General features: G+C 41.4%; 1 protein-coding gene across 4 annotated transcripts in view; it reads left to right on the top strand.

Annotated features, from left to right (window-relative positions):
• Nucleotides 1–599: 599 nt before the first annotated feature.
• Nucleotides 600–15,155, top strand: part of EFNA5 (ephrin A5) — a 210,862-nt gene continuing 196,306 nt past the window's right edge. Inside the window, exons 1-3 of one of the 4 annotated variants that reach the window (XM_040541429.1) lie at nt 600–795; nt 1,381–1,553; nt 2,511–2,620. In XM_040541429.1, the coding sequence (XP_040397363.1) occupies nt 2,511–2,620 (110 nt within the window). In that variant the 5' untranslated portion in view covers nt 600–795; nt 1,381–1,553. Of the gene's footprint in view, nt 796–1,293; nt 1,554–1,670; nt 2,621–15,155 lie in introns of those variants that run through there. The other 3 variants (XM_040541430.1, XM_040541431.1, XM_040541428.1) reach the window with 3 other exon arrangements.

Here is a 15,155-nt window from a genome sequence, read left to right as displayed (position 1 = left end):
CGCCCCGCCGTGAGGCGCCGCCGCTCGCCGCTGGGGGGCGTCAGGGCGCTTCCGAACGGCGCCGCGCTGGGCCGCCGTCACCGCGGCAACGCCGGAGGCCACGCCCCCCGTTGAGAGACCACGCCCCCCTGTGCGGCGAGGCCCCGCCCCCTGGCGAGGCCCCGCCCCCGGTAGCCACTCACCTGCGGAGTCTCCGCGGGCGCGGAGGGGGTGGGAAGCGAAGGGTGGGGGAGGCGGGGGGGGGGGGGGAGCCCAGTTTGGGAACGGGTCTGGGGGTTTGGGGGCGCTGGTGGGGACAGCCGGCGCCGAAACGGTTACCCGGGCTGCGCAGGAGCTGCTCCGGCGTCTCCGTAATTCAATTAGTCAGGTTTCGGGAGGGTGGGGCCGGGCGGCTTGAGTTTCTTTTTTATTTATTTATTTATTTATTTATTTAATATTTTTTTTTTGGCACGGAGGAGGGAGGAGAAGCCTGCGACGCCTCCTCCTCCTCCTCTCTCTCGTGCGGCAAGCCAATCGGGTCGAGGTGTAAAAAAAAAAAAAAAAAAAAAGGAAAAAAAAAAAAGCGGAAAAAAAAAAAATCGGTCCGTAAGCAAACAGCAGGCTGCTCGGTGAGTGGCTGCGGCGGCGGGTGCCCCCCTTCCCCGGCACGCCGCATGCAGAAGCCCCACATGATCAAGCCGCGAGCTGCCCGCCTGCGCCTCCTCCTCCTCCTCCTCCTCCTCTTCCTCCTCCTCCTCGCCTTCATCCCCGGCGCCCGCCGCCGCCACATCCCGCTTCGGACCCACGCGTGTGCATGTATGTACGTGTGTGAGTGTATGTGAGCGTGAGTGTGTGCTGCGAGCGTGCCTGCGTGCGCACCTCCACGCCCCCCGCGCCCTGCGGCTGCCTCCGGCTCCGTCTCGCAGCGGCAGCGCCGGCTGCCCGCTCCCGCAGGCGGCTGGTGCCGGATCGACACGCAGCGAAGGGACCGGTCATTGCAAGAAGGGGGCGTGACTGTTTAAAGGGTTTTTTTTTTTTTTCCTCTCCTTTCCTCCCATAAAGCAATTTTTTTTTTTTTTTCGCAAAACTGACTTTTGCCCCTCCAATCCTCGTCGCTCTTTACGATCCCTCCCTGCCTGCCGCTGCATTCAAGTTTATTTATTTGCCTGCTGGCGTGGTACGTCTTTCCTTGCTGCTCCTGCTGCTGCTTCAGAGGGAAAAGGGGAGCAGCTGTCGGGCAAGACCGAGAAGAACCGGGGTGGTGTTTTTTTTTTTTTTTTTTTTTTTTTTTTTTTTTTTTTTTTTTTTTTTTTCCCGATCTCCTTATGTAGTCATCTGAGGGGTGGATTCTTTTCCTCCCACCCCCTCCCTGCTCGTTCAAACTGTTTTGTCCTTCCGCAGAAGTTGATGCTCCCGGGACTGGACCCTGCTTTATCACAGAGGCGCTCCGGGAGGCTGAAGCAGGAGATTTCCGCACCTCGCCGCACCGCTCCGTCCCTCCCCCGGGCTGGGGAGGCCAACCAGGACCGGCATCACCAGAGGAGTTTGCAGGCTTGATTTTCCACTTCTCCGAGGTTTTGCTTTTCTCCACGCCCTCCCATAAAACAATTTTTATTTCCATCTCCTTGGTTTCCACGCCGCAATATTTCTTGGATTGGCCGTTCTTTTTTTTTTTTTTTTTCTGTTCCCCTCCTTTCTTTTTTTTTTTTTTTTCCTTTTGCCTTTGCTGTTGCTCAGTCCTTGGTGCATCCACCGCCCAGGAACAGGAAGGACGAGAAAACCACTCCACAAAGTCTCCTTCAAGACACTCTGCGCTGCAGAACAGGCTCCCCAACTCCCATCAGCGCAGCAAACAAACTCCTCAAGGCTTTTGCTGCCCCTCCACCACCACCACCACCACACACCCTTTTATTTTATTTTATTTTTTAATTTATTTTTTTAATTTTATTTTTTTTAATTTCCTCGTTGCTTTTTCATTCGCGGAGGGCCGGGAAGGAAGACACAAACTTTCCACTCCGAGGTCCTCTGGCGCCCCTCGCCCCTCTCCCAGCCGGCGGCCTTTAATCCGCCGCCGGGACCCCTCGCGGGCTCCCCCAGCGAGCGGAGCCCCGCGCCCCCCTCTCCCCGTCCCCTCGCTCCGCGGCCGCCCCCGAGCCGCGGGGCCGCTCGCAGGGGGCGGTGGGGCGCGGCGCCGGGGGCCCGGTGTATGTCGTGCCCCAGCCTCCCGGTGAATGAGCACCGCCCGCCGCCTGCCGCCGCCGCCCGCCTCGGCCCCCACCTCCCCCTGCCGGGGTGAGGCTGCCTGAGGGTCCCCGCGGGTCGCGCATCCCCGCCGGCTGCCGAACGGAGCCCATCGCTTCTCCCTCCTCCTTCCCTCCCGCCAGCCTCCCCCTCTCTGCCCCCTTCATTTTATTTTTTATTGCCACATTTCCCCCCTTTTTTTTCCTTTTACCATCCTCCCCACGCTCCCCTGCCTTCCACCCCCCTTCCCCTAATTTTTTTTTCCGCCGGGCGCGATGCCGCACGTGGAGATGCTGCTGCTGGCGGCCGCGGCGCTGTGGGTGTGCGTGCGCGGGCAGGAGCCCGGCGCCAAGGCGGTGGCCGACCGCTACGCCGTCTACTGGAACAGCACCAACCCCAGGTACGCGGGGCGGCCGCGGGGGGACGAGGAAAAGACGCGGTCGGGGGTCGGGGGGCGCCGGGCGGGGAGCGAGGGGAGCGCCGGCGGCGGCTGCTGCAGCCCGGAGCCTGCGGGAGATGCCCCGTCTGCGGGATGGGGCGGAAAACTTTTATTTTAATTATTATACGTTTTGGGGAGGGGGGGTGAGGGGGAAGCTGGTGCCCCGCCGGGGGTCTCTCCCCTTTATCGGTCCGGATCATCGCGGCTCCCCGCCGCCGCCCGTCGGGGGTCCGGGGGCTAGCCGTGAGGAGGCGAGGTAGGTACCGGGCCGGGGCCGTCGGGGGGGCAGGAGGGCGCCTGGACGGCGTCCCCGCTCCTGACAGTCGCCTCTGCAAGGCGGCGGAGCGAGCGCGCTTTGGGAGGCTCCCGTGATTTTCCTGGAGTTTCCCCCTCAGGTTTAGCATCGGGGAATTTCAGCGCTGCTCCAAATGGTATCCGTGTGTTTGGAGGAAAAGTCACCCGAGTATTACTTTTTTTTTTTTTTCCTTGTTAAAACTACGTGTGAGCAGACTTTTCCTTTCTCTCTTTCTCTCTTTCTCTCTTTCTCTCTTTCTCTCTTTCTCTCTTTCTCTCTTTCTCTCTTTCTCTCTTTCTCTCTTTCTCTCTTTCTCTCTCTCTTAAAAAATAAAAAAAAACATGTCAAGTTAATCTAAGTAAATTTGGGGCTATTTTATTTTAGGTTATCTCTTTTTTTATGCTTCTGATACTGCTGTTTGGTTTGAGATTAGCACATTGATTTTTGTCACAGGTCATGTTTTTTAATAGGTCTGTGTTGCCTGCAGAAAACTCCCCTACTCGGTATTCCGGAGTGGCTTCAGAATAGGTGATGCAGAAGTTACGGGCAGAATTTCCAAGTGTGGAGAGGTAGCTGCTCTGTCCCGCACTCAGATGCTGGGTTCCTGCTAACAATGCCTCAGCGTTACATGGCTGGCACAAAAAGCTTAGGACAAAAAAGTATTTATCCAAAGTAGCAGCCGTGCCTGGGAACAATGAGCATCTATAATTTTAAGTGCCTGTCTCTACATTTTCCTCTCTTGACATGCGTTGCTTGAAAAAAATTGCTTGTTGTAAATGAGACAAAAAGTTGCATCGTACACCACATGTCTGAAAAAATTGCTTCTCTCTCAAAAACAGCTTTTTTTTTTCTTTTTTTTTTCTGCTGTTGTTAGGCAAAATGAAATGTTACTGTTGGAAAAAAAATATTCACAAATCCCACTGGGCAGAAGAGGGATTGTTGAAAGAAATAGGTTTGCCTAAATGATCTGCACATGTTGCTGATGTAGCAGTTAAACATAAAATACTTCAAAAATAACCTCACATTCAGGATTTTTAACTTCTGCAGTCTCGTGTGTGATGAGCTCACACGACAACTGCACATGGGTAGAGGTAGTTGAAGGTACAAGCAGCACTCATCTAGTCAGTGGGTATTATGCACTGAGTGGATCTGTGAGGATTTTAATGAGTTTAATGGTATTTTACCACTGTTAATGAAATCTTCTCTTAGTCCAACATTAAAAATCAGCAGACTGCAGAGAAAACTTAGTACTGTTATTCTTCCAAACACCAGAGCAATACTTAATTGCACGATGCTTCCAAACCTTCCCCTTGAAAAACAAAGGCTTATTTCTCTCTTAAAATACTCATTGCCCCCTCTCACAAAGAAAGTATCTATTTGGACATGTGGTGCTTGTCCGTGAGTTAAAACTGTGAGGAAGAGCAGGGTGCAGCTATATTTCTCCTTTGTTTTATTCCGTGTGCCTTTCAAGTTGCGTGATCATTACAGAGAAACAGGCAAACACCTCATTGGTTAGACTGGGGAGACCCAAAGAAAAGAAAACACTTTTGGTTTGAAGTCATTTTGTCAGGATGTAAGGTGAAGGCAAAATTCGCGTTCGTTACCAAAGGTTTTAGGTCAGTTAGCAGTGCTGTAGGAATAACTCCACAGTGATTTATCTGCTTCTAGAGAGAGATTCAGGAGATGGACAGTCAGGTTTTTTACCCATAGAAGTAAGTAGGAATGCTTACTGTGAGAACGATTTGAAATTAGAAGGCAAAATATGCTGCCATTCTTTAGCCACCAGTGCGGCCATAGTTCTTTAGCTTACTTTCTTGTTGTACTTATTCAAAAAAATTAACAAACCAGTGTAGAACTAATTAACTCAGTTTAGAAATGAAATCTTCATCATTTTGATAGTGATTAAAGGCAAGGTAAAGTAAGGTTTTGTGAAAACCCCATCTGAAGTATGTAATAATGATTCAATTTATCTCGGATACCATGATGCTTAGTTTTGTAGTATGAAACTCCAGCAAATGAAATATACAGAAAGATCTTATCCTTATTAAAAGATACAATAGTAAGTTGATGAGTGGCCCAACTTGATAAGTGCTCCTTGTGTGAACAATATTTTGGTAACTAAAAAGACTCTGTGAGTCTATTAACAAGTTCATATTACATTTCTTGAATGGTTGCCAAAGTTCTGCTAGAATAATTAAAAAGTGTTCTAGAATCATTATTTTTAGTATGTACAAGTAACAGAAAGTTGAATATTGTTACAGAGCGTAAATCTTTTCTTAGAAACATTTTAAGCATTCCCGTTCCTTATTTTCTGTTTCGTATTTAATTATCGGCATACACAAAGTACTGTAACTGGTGTAGTCCAATTCCAGATGGGATTATGTTTAAGTATCAGACTTTTGAAGTATAATAAAATAAGGTTGTTTCGTCTATTTTTATTTGTGTGTGTGCGTGGATTGAAAGTTATTCATGGAATATGCCTGAAAATGTGTCTAATATTTTTGTTATTCTTGGGCTTAGAATTAAGTGCATGTAAATTTTAATTACCCCTTTAATGTCTTTCAGTACTGTCTGCATATGTATTCTTATAGAAGAGAGGAAAATGCTCTTGTCACAGTATATTCCTTTGAATCTAATGCTTAAAATACTTTTGGAAGTTTGTTTGGTAATGGAGCATATGCATTTAATTCTGATAGCTGGTGTCCTTGTAATGAAAATCCAGCCAAAATGTCATGTAACTGAGCCAAATATTGAAGCGGTCGACTTGCTTAGCACTTGCTACTGCTGTTAATCGTGTCAGGGTTCAACATGAGCTATTTGTAGTAATTATTATTACATTTTTCTGCTTGCAGGACTGTGCTTCAAGGTTGTGGTTGGTATTTAGGTATTTTCCTGTAAGTTATTTCAGTGGCAGGTTTTGTAGCTTCATAAATTGTTACTGGTTTCAAGGTAGTTAAAAAGACTTGCCATTCAAGTCTAGTTTCTGGTCACACATAGAGGCCAAACCTTGTAGTCTCAGGAAAGCAAGTATTTTTTATTAGGAGTCTTATTGGATTTGGTTATCTCTTACAGAAGAAAATTGTGTATAAAATTACCTTCACAAGAGAATCATAAAGATATAGGATGCTGATACATTTTCTTCGTGTGTATGTTTAGGTGGATAATAAAATCAAGAAATCAGCTGTTAATTAGAGAATTTAATAGATTGAAATCATGTCATATTCAATTGGTAAGTTTCCAGTATTAGCCTGGGTACCATATTTTGATCAGCAGTGATAGAGTTCTTGTTAAGAGAGATACTTGGGTATCAGCGAACAGGAAAATGAGTGGATGCTTCCGAAAATTCTGTGAATAGACCAGAATCTTACTACCCGGATGCTTAAAATGTGGACCACTTTGCAACTGAGTGTTCAGGCACTGATTCAGAAAAGCATCTGACCCCACTGAACTGCATACTGCAATACTTAAGTTCTGTTGCACCTGGTGGGTGAACAGATGTGTACTTAAGTGCCTCCCCGAACCCACCAAATGCACAGACCCAGCGCTGAGAAGCTCTGGCCATGGCTGCCTGTGCATGCCTGGCACTTCTTGGGAATACGCTGGCTGGATAGATGGATAGATGGACGAACAGACGGACAAGCATCCTCCATTTGCTGATGTGCATTTGAAGATTTCATCATTGCATGTTGATGGTATATGCTGAGGTCATGCGTCTTATATTTTTTTCTTTTTTCTTTTCCATCTTGAAATAGTTCTGCTTAAATACAGAGATTAGGGAAACTATGCAGTTGGAATAGGAAGGAGGCAGTTGCGTTTGGTAAGAACAACTAAGAAGCTGGGGGTGAAAAGGGACAAAATCAAGACATTTGCTTTGGGTTTGGTATTCCACGTCATTTCTATACCAAGAGAGGCATAATACCTCCTAAGTAAGTGAGCTGTACAAACAGTATGGCTTATGTTTTGGGAACATTTTATGTGGCAGCTTGCTCCAAGAGCTGAAAGAATCTCTGACTGATTTCTTGTAATTGAAAGATCAGTAGCAGAACCTTTGATTCTTTAACACCTACTTTCTTTGCTCTTAGTAGTTTTGCCAACACCTCATGTCTCCAAAAGAATTTTGGTGTTTATTTTAAAAGTGCATTTTTGAGGTAGTTTGAAACATTCTATGGAAGAAACACAAAGAATAATAGTTTCATTGCCTTCCACCTTTGTGTGAAAGGCACCTTGTTCAGTGGTAAATGATTTTCATGAAATGCTCCTTATTAAATCTTTTGCAAATGTACATAGTGAGGACACTTCACTGCATTCGTTCTGCCAGCCCTGTATCCTTATGGGGAGGGACAGATAAAGATGAGCCATCCTCTTCCTCCCCTCTTGCTGTGATCCCAGCAATCTACCAGCTTCATGCTGGGCTGAGAAAATGAATGAATGCAATTAGTCCTTCTGGAGTCACGGTCCTTGCAGTTTTAAGGTGAGAGGTATATAATATGTATATGCATATTACATGAATATGCGTGGCTTTCAGTGGTTGTTTATGTGCATATATATGTGTGCAAGCATATATGTATGTATGCATTGAAATGTGTCATTAGAAGGAGGTGTGGCGTAGAGTAAATCATGATTGTTGTATGGGAAGGAAATCTCTACAATTTTTTAATCAGCGAACTTAAACATTGAGAAAATAGTTTGTTACAAACTCATTCCCAGCTCTCGTCTTCCAGCACAGATCTTTTTGGCTTAAAATAATAGTAGTAGTAAAATAAACAATATATATTTATTTAAAAAAAGTGGGATCTGTGTTGTGGTTCTTGGCAGTCTTCCTGTTGTGCTCTTCCTTTGCATGCTGGCAGCCCCCAGGCCAGTAGGTAGGCAGGTGGGTGGATGCCCAAGCACACAGGCGCACGGATGTAAAATGAAACAGAGAAGATTACAGGCATGTGCTTTGAGAACTCTCAGGGCTTATTAGAGTACCTTGTTACTGCTTCTTCCTGAAACAGCCGGTGTCACTGGGCAGTGTACTGCATGGTAGAAATATTAGGCTTCAACCAAGCGCGTGAAGAAGGCTGGTCATTTTGATCTCCTTAGAGAAAATGCTAACAAAGACACAACCTTTCATGGAGAAAGCATGAGTAGTCAGTAGTTCTTCCATAACTGTGAGATGCACCTGTCTTGCTCTTCTGGCTCACTGTTAGTTTTTCAGATTTTTTTTAAGGCAAAGAGAAGTATTTTGGAACTGTGTTTTTCTTCTTCAGCTGTCCTGTTCTGAACATTTTTTTCAAATGTCTTTATTCTCACGATTAATCTAATCTTCCAGTATTTCTGAATGGTGTAATTCACTGTTGATAATAAAGGGTCCTGTTTTGTTTAAGTTTTCTTTGCACTTCTGCTTAAAAAGTAGTCAGTCAGCAGCATGCCAATATAACGAAGTGGAAACATTTGGTTTAAAATAAACAGACACGTTATTGAAACTGCTTTCTGGTGATATTACAGTTATTGTGAGTAAACCCTACTGTAATGCAGTTCAGCATTACTGGATGGAAGAAAAGAACCGTTCATGCATTGGAAGTCTCCCTTGCATTTTTGCATTCTCCCTATTCATTGTAGTCTCTACAAGCTAGATTATAATTGAGCTCATTTAAAATGGTGGGTATTATTTTAAAGTATGCAAACATGGATAGATGTCTGAAATCCTTTTCCAAGAAAATGAGCATAGGTTGTGACATTACAAAACCACAAATTCCTATTCCCACATGTTTTTAAAAATTGTTTGTGTTAAAATGAAGTATTTGAAAATTAAAATAATAATAATAATAAAAATGATGCTTGTCTGTGAGGACAGAGATTTTATCTTGCTTCTGTAGAACACCATGGTTTCCAATAACAGAAAAGTAAACCTCCTATATGTCTTTCATCTGAGGAAATGTCCATCATATTTTACTGTTGACAGGTTGATGAAAATCCATTGTTAGATCCTAGTTTTATGAAAAAATGAGTTTGTTTATTTTTGACTGCTGCAAAATGTAGAGAAAGTTTGATGCCCATTTTCTGTTATCTGATATGATAGGAGTTTTATGCCCATTTTTCTGTTTAAATGCATGACCAGTAAAAATGCTGTCAAAAGAGAAATCAACTAACGAGAAGATACACAAGAGCCCTGTTAATTAGCAAGATCTGCTTGAATAGCTAACAGCAACTTCTTGTAGCTAATTCTTCAGGTTTGGCGATTTTTACTGGAAAAGTCAAGATTATGATTCCTATTCTGTCACTTGCAGTATAATCTGGTAGAAGAATTTACCTATCCGGGCTGCTATATGGTGTGAAAAAAAAGGGATCGTAGACTGACAAAACCTATAAGTACAGTATTGGTTACATTTTACTTCTTGTATTTTACTTTCCATCATTAAATGAGCGTATTAATCTGACAAAGAACTGTTTGATAGTAATACCTACAATTAAAAAAAAATACACATTCATCACTGACTAACTTTCAATTTTTTTTTTTATATTGGACTCTTGAAGAATGATTTTATTTGAAAGACCCCATTTTAATTTTTTTTTTATGTCAGTAATGAAGTGGTGCTGGAGTGCAGAGAATGAGTAATTTGCTTGTGAATCATCAGATGAAGTGAAAATCAGTAGATAAGTTTGCTTTGATCACTGTATGCTAAAATATCTTTTTGTTCCATTCTCATTGATAAAATTCAGCCTCAATACAATTAAGAAATACATTTGATTGAATGTATTTTGTGTCATAATTAATATTTACAGTGTAGCATGGATGGTGTTTGTTCATTAAAAGAATATATTTTTTCCTCCCCCCAATTTTTTATTTATTTTTTTATTTTTTTATTTTTTTTTTTGCTTCTGGGTGGATGCTGGGCAGTGGCAGGCATATTCATATTATGTGGTTTGCTCATCAGTAGTAGGTGAACACCGTGGCCTTTCTGTTGTGGGTAACAGTGAAACTACCTTTTTCCTTTTGTGGACTTCAAAGTAGTATTTTTTGTGTTAATATTATGGTTCAGAAGATTTTTTCCCATTCTCTCTACACACATTCCTTAATCCCATTATCTAATCACACAGCGAATTGTTAAGAAATATATTTTAATTTTTATTACAGTATTTGTACCGTACACAGAATTTTTCATTTTGATTTTTTCTTTACATCTGTTTAAATTTTGTAAATAAATTTGAGTACCTTGTATGCGGTCTGTGCCTTTGAAGCAGGAGCTAAATACATTCTAAATTTTTTCATCAAAACTAAACAAATAAATCCTCATCTGTGGCTAAGGCTTTGCTGGTTTTGTAGTGCTATGTAAATAAAATGTAGATTCTTTTTTTTTTTTGTGAGGAGGCAGAAAAAAAATATTTCACCTACTGGTAGGTTTGATGACGATCTTTGTAGTACAGCTATCATTCTGCTATGCTGATTAATCAGTGTTAGGTAAGGACTGCTAACAGCTTTAATGATGTTGCCTTCCATGGAATTGTTAAAAGTTGCTCCAAAGAAATTTGCTAATTAATGTTGCTAATAAGCAGGAAAAACAGCTGCATTGTTTTTTTTGTGTGTGATTTTTTCCCCCTTTAGTTGATGTCTAATCAAATTTTAAAAATAGTCGTGTATTCATACAGGCAGGGCATTTGGTGAGCAGAAGTTAACAAAGTAGGAACTATCAATCCTGCTCTCTTTCCTATTGTTTCCAGAAAAGAAGGAAATAAAGAGAGACTCTGGAATTTGAAAGTATTGACCTTCTGACATGCACACACAGCATGGTCATTGCACTGGCACATAAAGTGCCTTAAGCCACCATAATGGCAAACTGCATTTTTGAAGTTACTGATATGAGAGCCAGCTGGATGGGGGATGGAGAGCCAACATTGACTCTACAGCTATTTGCAAGTTTCCACTTTAGAGCCAGACAGCTTCACTTTTATATTCCCAAACTTACCACTTAGGAATAATGTTGCTTTGTTCGGTTTAGCCAGGGATTTGTGACTGCTACATAGACTTAGTACCGTTTGGTCCAGAATTGTGTGGTCATTCTTCATAGAGATCTGCTTCACAGAGTAATTTCATTCATCTGGTGATGGGGGAGGGATGAGAAACAGTGAGGGGACATTCAGATATAGCATTCTTCAAGGAAAATGCGCATCCACATTAGCTAGTCCCTTTCTTAAAGCTTTTTAAAGATGAAGGCAGCGATTTGGAGCAAGTATTTAAAAGCCAATTCAGACTCGTGTCTTCGGAATCCATGTGATCTCCTGGATAGGCTCTCCATGCATGATCTGGAAAAGACCTCATAATGTACTGCAACAGCTCTTCCCCCCCCCCCCCCCCCACTTTTTTTTTTCTATTTGTTTACAGTTATTGCTCCAGTACACTTATACATCTTTTTATAGTTCTCTTGGGGCTTAGTTTATTAAAAATTAGTGATCCATCACTAAGCGGGGTACAGTACACATACTGGTGCTCCCAAAAGGGAGTTTTTGTGCCAAAACAGAAGAAATAATAAGGATACAAAAGCTGCCAAAAAGCGTGTCTCCCAATTGCTAATTAATCAGGCGAAAAAGCACCTCAGCAACTACAGTTGAATGTGGGACAGTTTGTTGTAAATATTTAATAAAGATGTGTTAAGGGGACATAATATCTTCTTGTTTGTATCTATGTATATTAAAAAAAAAAGGCAAATAAAAATGTCATCTATGTGCCAGAGTTGTTGGGGATTTCTTTTATGTTGATGGCATTGTCGCTAGTAGAGCTCTTTCAGAAAACCTCTTGCTGCTTTTGAGCAAAAAAAATATCATTTTGTCTATTTATTTTTCCTGTCTGTTTTTAAGTTGGTGGTTGATGATAGTATCCATAACCTATAAGTGAAGCTTCAGAAAAGATACATAAAAAAACCACATCTTCAGCAATCTGGGTTACAAGGTATGGGGAAAAAAAGAGCCATTGCTGTGAATATCTGGTATCCAAATCTGCCAATCACTTTTGGCACAGCTCCCATCATGGTTGCTGTGCCCATAATTAAATGCCTGTCATTAGTGTATTTTTCCATAACATTTACAATGGAAAAGGCAAGGGGTCCTTCCAGAGCTGTGGCTGTCAGGGGAACAATAAAAACTAATTACACACTCTGCTGTCACCATTGTCAGATCTGCTTTTGGGGGTAAAGAACATGGAAAGTGTGTGCCTAATAATTATATATATAAAATTATATATATACAATACCCAATTGGGGAAACTCAGTCATAGTGAAGTGACATTTACTTGGAAGTTTATTATTCCTGTATTCAAAAGACCTTAATTCTAGGGTTGCATTTTTCCCTTCACTTATGGCTAAGTTGCACGCACTTTTCCCTTTACATTCAGTCACTTTTGCCTTTCTCTGTTTCTTTCTCTCTTGCACACTTTCTGGTGAACTGAGCTTTCCAGTAAAATTGCTCAGATCAAAGCTGGTATTTGCCTGCATTTATTAAGTGGGTGCAAATCATCTTATCCTTTGTATTCTTTTGCTTGTGTCCTGCATAGTAAACTGGATAAAAAATGCTGAAAGAAAGCAGCTAGCTAGCAAAAAGTTTGCTTGTTCACCTTTTTTCTGTTTTCAGTCCACGGCCTGCGGGTCATCCTCAGTGAAATCAAGAGGTTAAGATTTTGGAGTGTTGCAGCAGTGACTCTGGTGAAGTGTGTGCCAGTTCTGTTTGTCAGTGCACAGGTATTTCCCAATGTAAGCACGAGGGCGTAACTGGAGAGTGAATTATCTGTAGAATACTGTAGTTAAAGACATTGAAGGAGTAAAGTCATGCCGTCGCACTAATATTTACTGATGTTTTTCTTCTGTAGCCTGTAAAATGAATAATTTATTTAAGCAAATTTTTTTAGCCCACAGATTTTAAAAAGAATAGATCCTTGGAGCCAGGATTTTGAATATATATAGTTTTAGGTGCCTCGAGTTGCAGAGAAGAGCTGTGTGGGATTTTTGAGACTGCTTGGTACCTAGCTGCCTTAGATTTTATGTCTGCCTTCTTACACCTTTAGGTACTTAAATACCCATCAAAAAATGATCCCTAAAGCTGCTTAAGGAAAACAGTGTAAATATATATATATATATTTTTTTTTTAATTATTATTATTATTATCATTTTTTTTTTTGAATAGGTGAAGTCTGTAGGATCTGATGTGTATAATGAGGAATCATAGTCTATTTGCCTTATATGCTCAATGGATACCAAGGATCTAAAGTTGGTCTTTTCTTTTTTTTTTTTTTAAATCTGCCATCTTTTGATGCTTTCTTACTGCAGTATTCTAGGCAGCGTTCATATCTGTCTCCACGGAAGGGAAGTGATTCTCCTACAGGTTTGGAGAGGAGCTGACTGAGGTCCCGTGGTCACAACGGCATGGTGTTGGTCATGAGCGGGACTTCCAATCATTAGGCTTGCCTCCTTCCACAAGGCCTTGCAAACCGCGCGACTCAAATCTGCCGAGACCAAGCCACGTATGTGGATATTTGTCTCAACGGATCCAAATAATATCTAGACGGAACCCTCTTAAACTGCTTTTGCAGGGTTGTGACCCACAGCTTTGGGGAGCTGAGGCGATAGAGGTGAACCCAGTGGATGAACAGTCACTGTGCCACCAGCGGCGTCAGCAGTGTGGGCTGGCTAGCCCTAGGTGGTGAGCAGACGGTGAGGCACTGCTGTGCTGGGCGCCGTATGTAGTCAGGGACAATTTGGTATGTGCTAAAGAATTATTAAGATTGAAACTTAAAATCGGTAGTGTAAAATTAGGATACAGGTTATGTGTTTTCCAAAGCACTATGTGATACATGTTTCTTTCCTGGCTAAGATACTTGTTAAAGACCAAATGGATCTTGTGAGTGTCCAAATATGATAGAGTCCATTCCTTAATGAAATAATTAAAACACTGTATTCAGGAAATAATTCTCTATTTTCTACAAAATAGAACAATAATCTTCTACAAAATAAAAGTTACTATTTTGCCAGAGGACCTTACTTCTTCTTTTTAATACAATAACAATGTATGTTGTTACCTGTTTACCAAAATGCTGACAGCTTTTTGTAGTGTTGTGTTTTGTTTTGTTTTGTTTTGTTTTGTTTTCCTATTGTATTTTGTGGCTGCTGGAAGAATAAGAAAGCAATTTTTCTTGAAGCAATTTCATTTAAAGCAATATCAAATACTATGTTTTTCTTGATTTCCAGTGGACTTGCTGATGTCTAGGGGCTATGAGATACAACATAACGAGAGGAAGAAACATCTTTTAGGAAATGTGACACATTTAATTTGGAAAGACATGCATTGATGAAATACACCTCCTTTTCTTAAAAATGAGTCTCATTTAAAAAAAAAAATAATGTCCTAATTATTAAACTGAATCCATCATACATATATACAAAATTTTGTCATGTTTTATAGTTTCTGTTGTAGGATAGTGGACCCAACTTAATGTTACTTGTAAGTATTTGTAATGAGTTGTCTTTAGGGTCCTAGAAATCTTTGAAAATTTTCTGTGAAGTTGATTAAAAGAAAATCTTTGAAATAGTGTGAAAGTTTAATAATTATGTTAAGTTCACAATCCTTTTAAAGGATGTGTACACAATTTTATTGAGGAACTTAAGTGTTAAACAGTCCCCAGACAAACTACATTTACAAAAAGTACAGGAACACTTCCTGCAGAGAACATGATCATTTTCTAACACGCTTAAGAGCATAATTCTCATTTAAAAACATGAAATAAAAATCAGTCTCTTAACACTTGGCACATAAGTTGGATGCAGATATGTTATTTTCTTCACTAGCAGAAGTTCCGTACATTTGTTGAGGGTTTTGAGAGTATAAAGAGTTTCCTCATTAAAATAAAAATAAAATATAAAAAGTGTTGTTATTTGCAGTATCTTTAATCAAGGTGGTATGAAATTTCTTGTTAAGGTTAAGATTCACATTATCATAACAAGTGACAATGTAGGTGAAGAAGGAAAATTAATTAGAGAGGTAGATCATACTTGTTTCTCATTATAACCTGGCTATTCACTGCATTCAAATTTGAAGCAAACCTTTTCTCTATATCTCAGCCATATAAAACTTACTTGCCAGGAACACATTATGAAGAGGATCTCCATATTCACTGTTTCTAGTACAAAGCATGATATTTTGCTTTAAAAAAAAAAAAAAAATTGTGATTTACGC

Source organism: Cygnus olor, chromosome Z, assembly GCF_009769625.2.
Source record: "Cygnus olor isolate bCygOlo1 chromosome Z, bCygOlo1.pri.v2, whole genome shotgun sequence".
NCBI lineage: Eukaryota > Metazoa > Chordata > Aves > Anseriformes > Anatidae > Cygnus > Cygnus olor.
The sequence above is the reverse complement of the archived record's forward strand: the minus strand, read 5'-3'. Positions and strand labels throughout refer to the sequence as shown.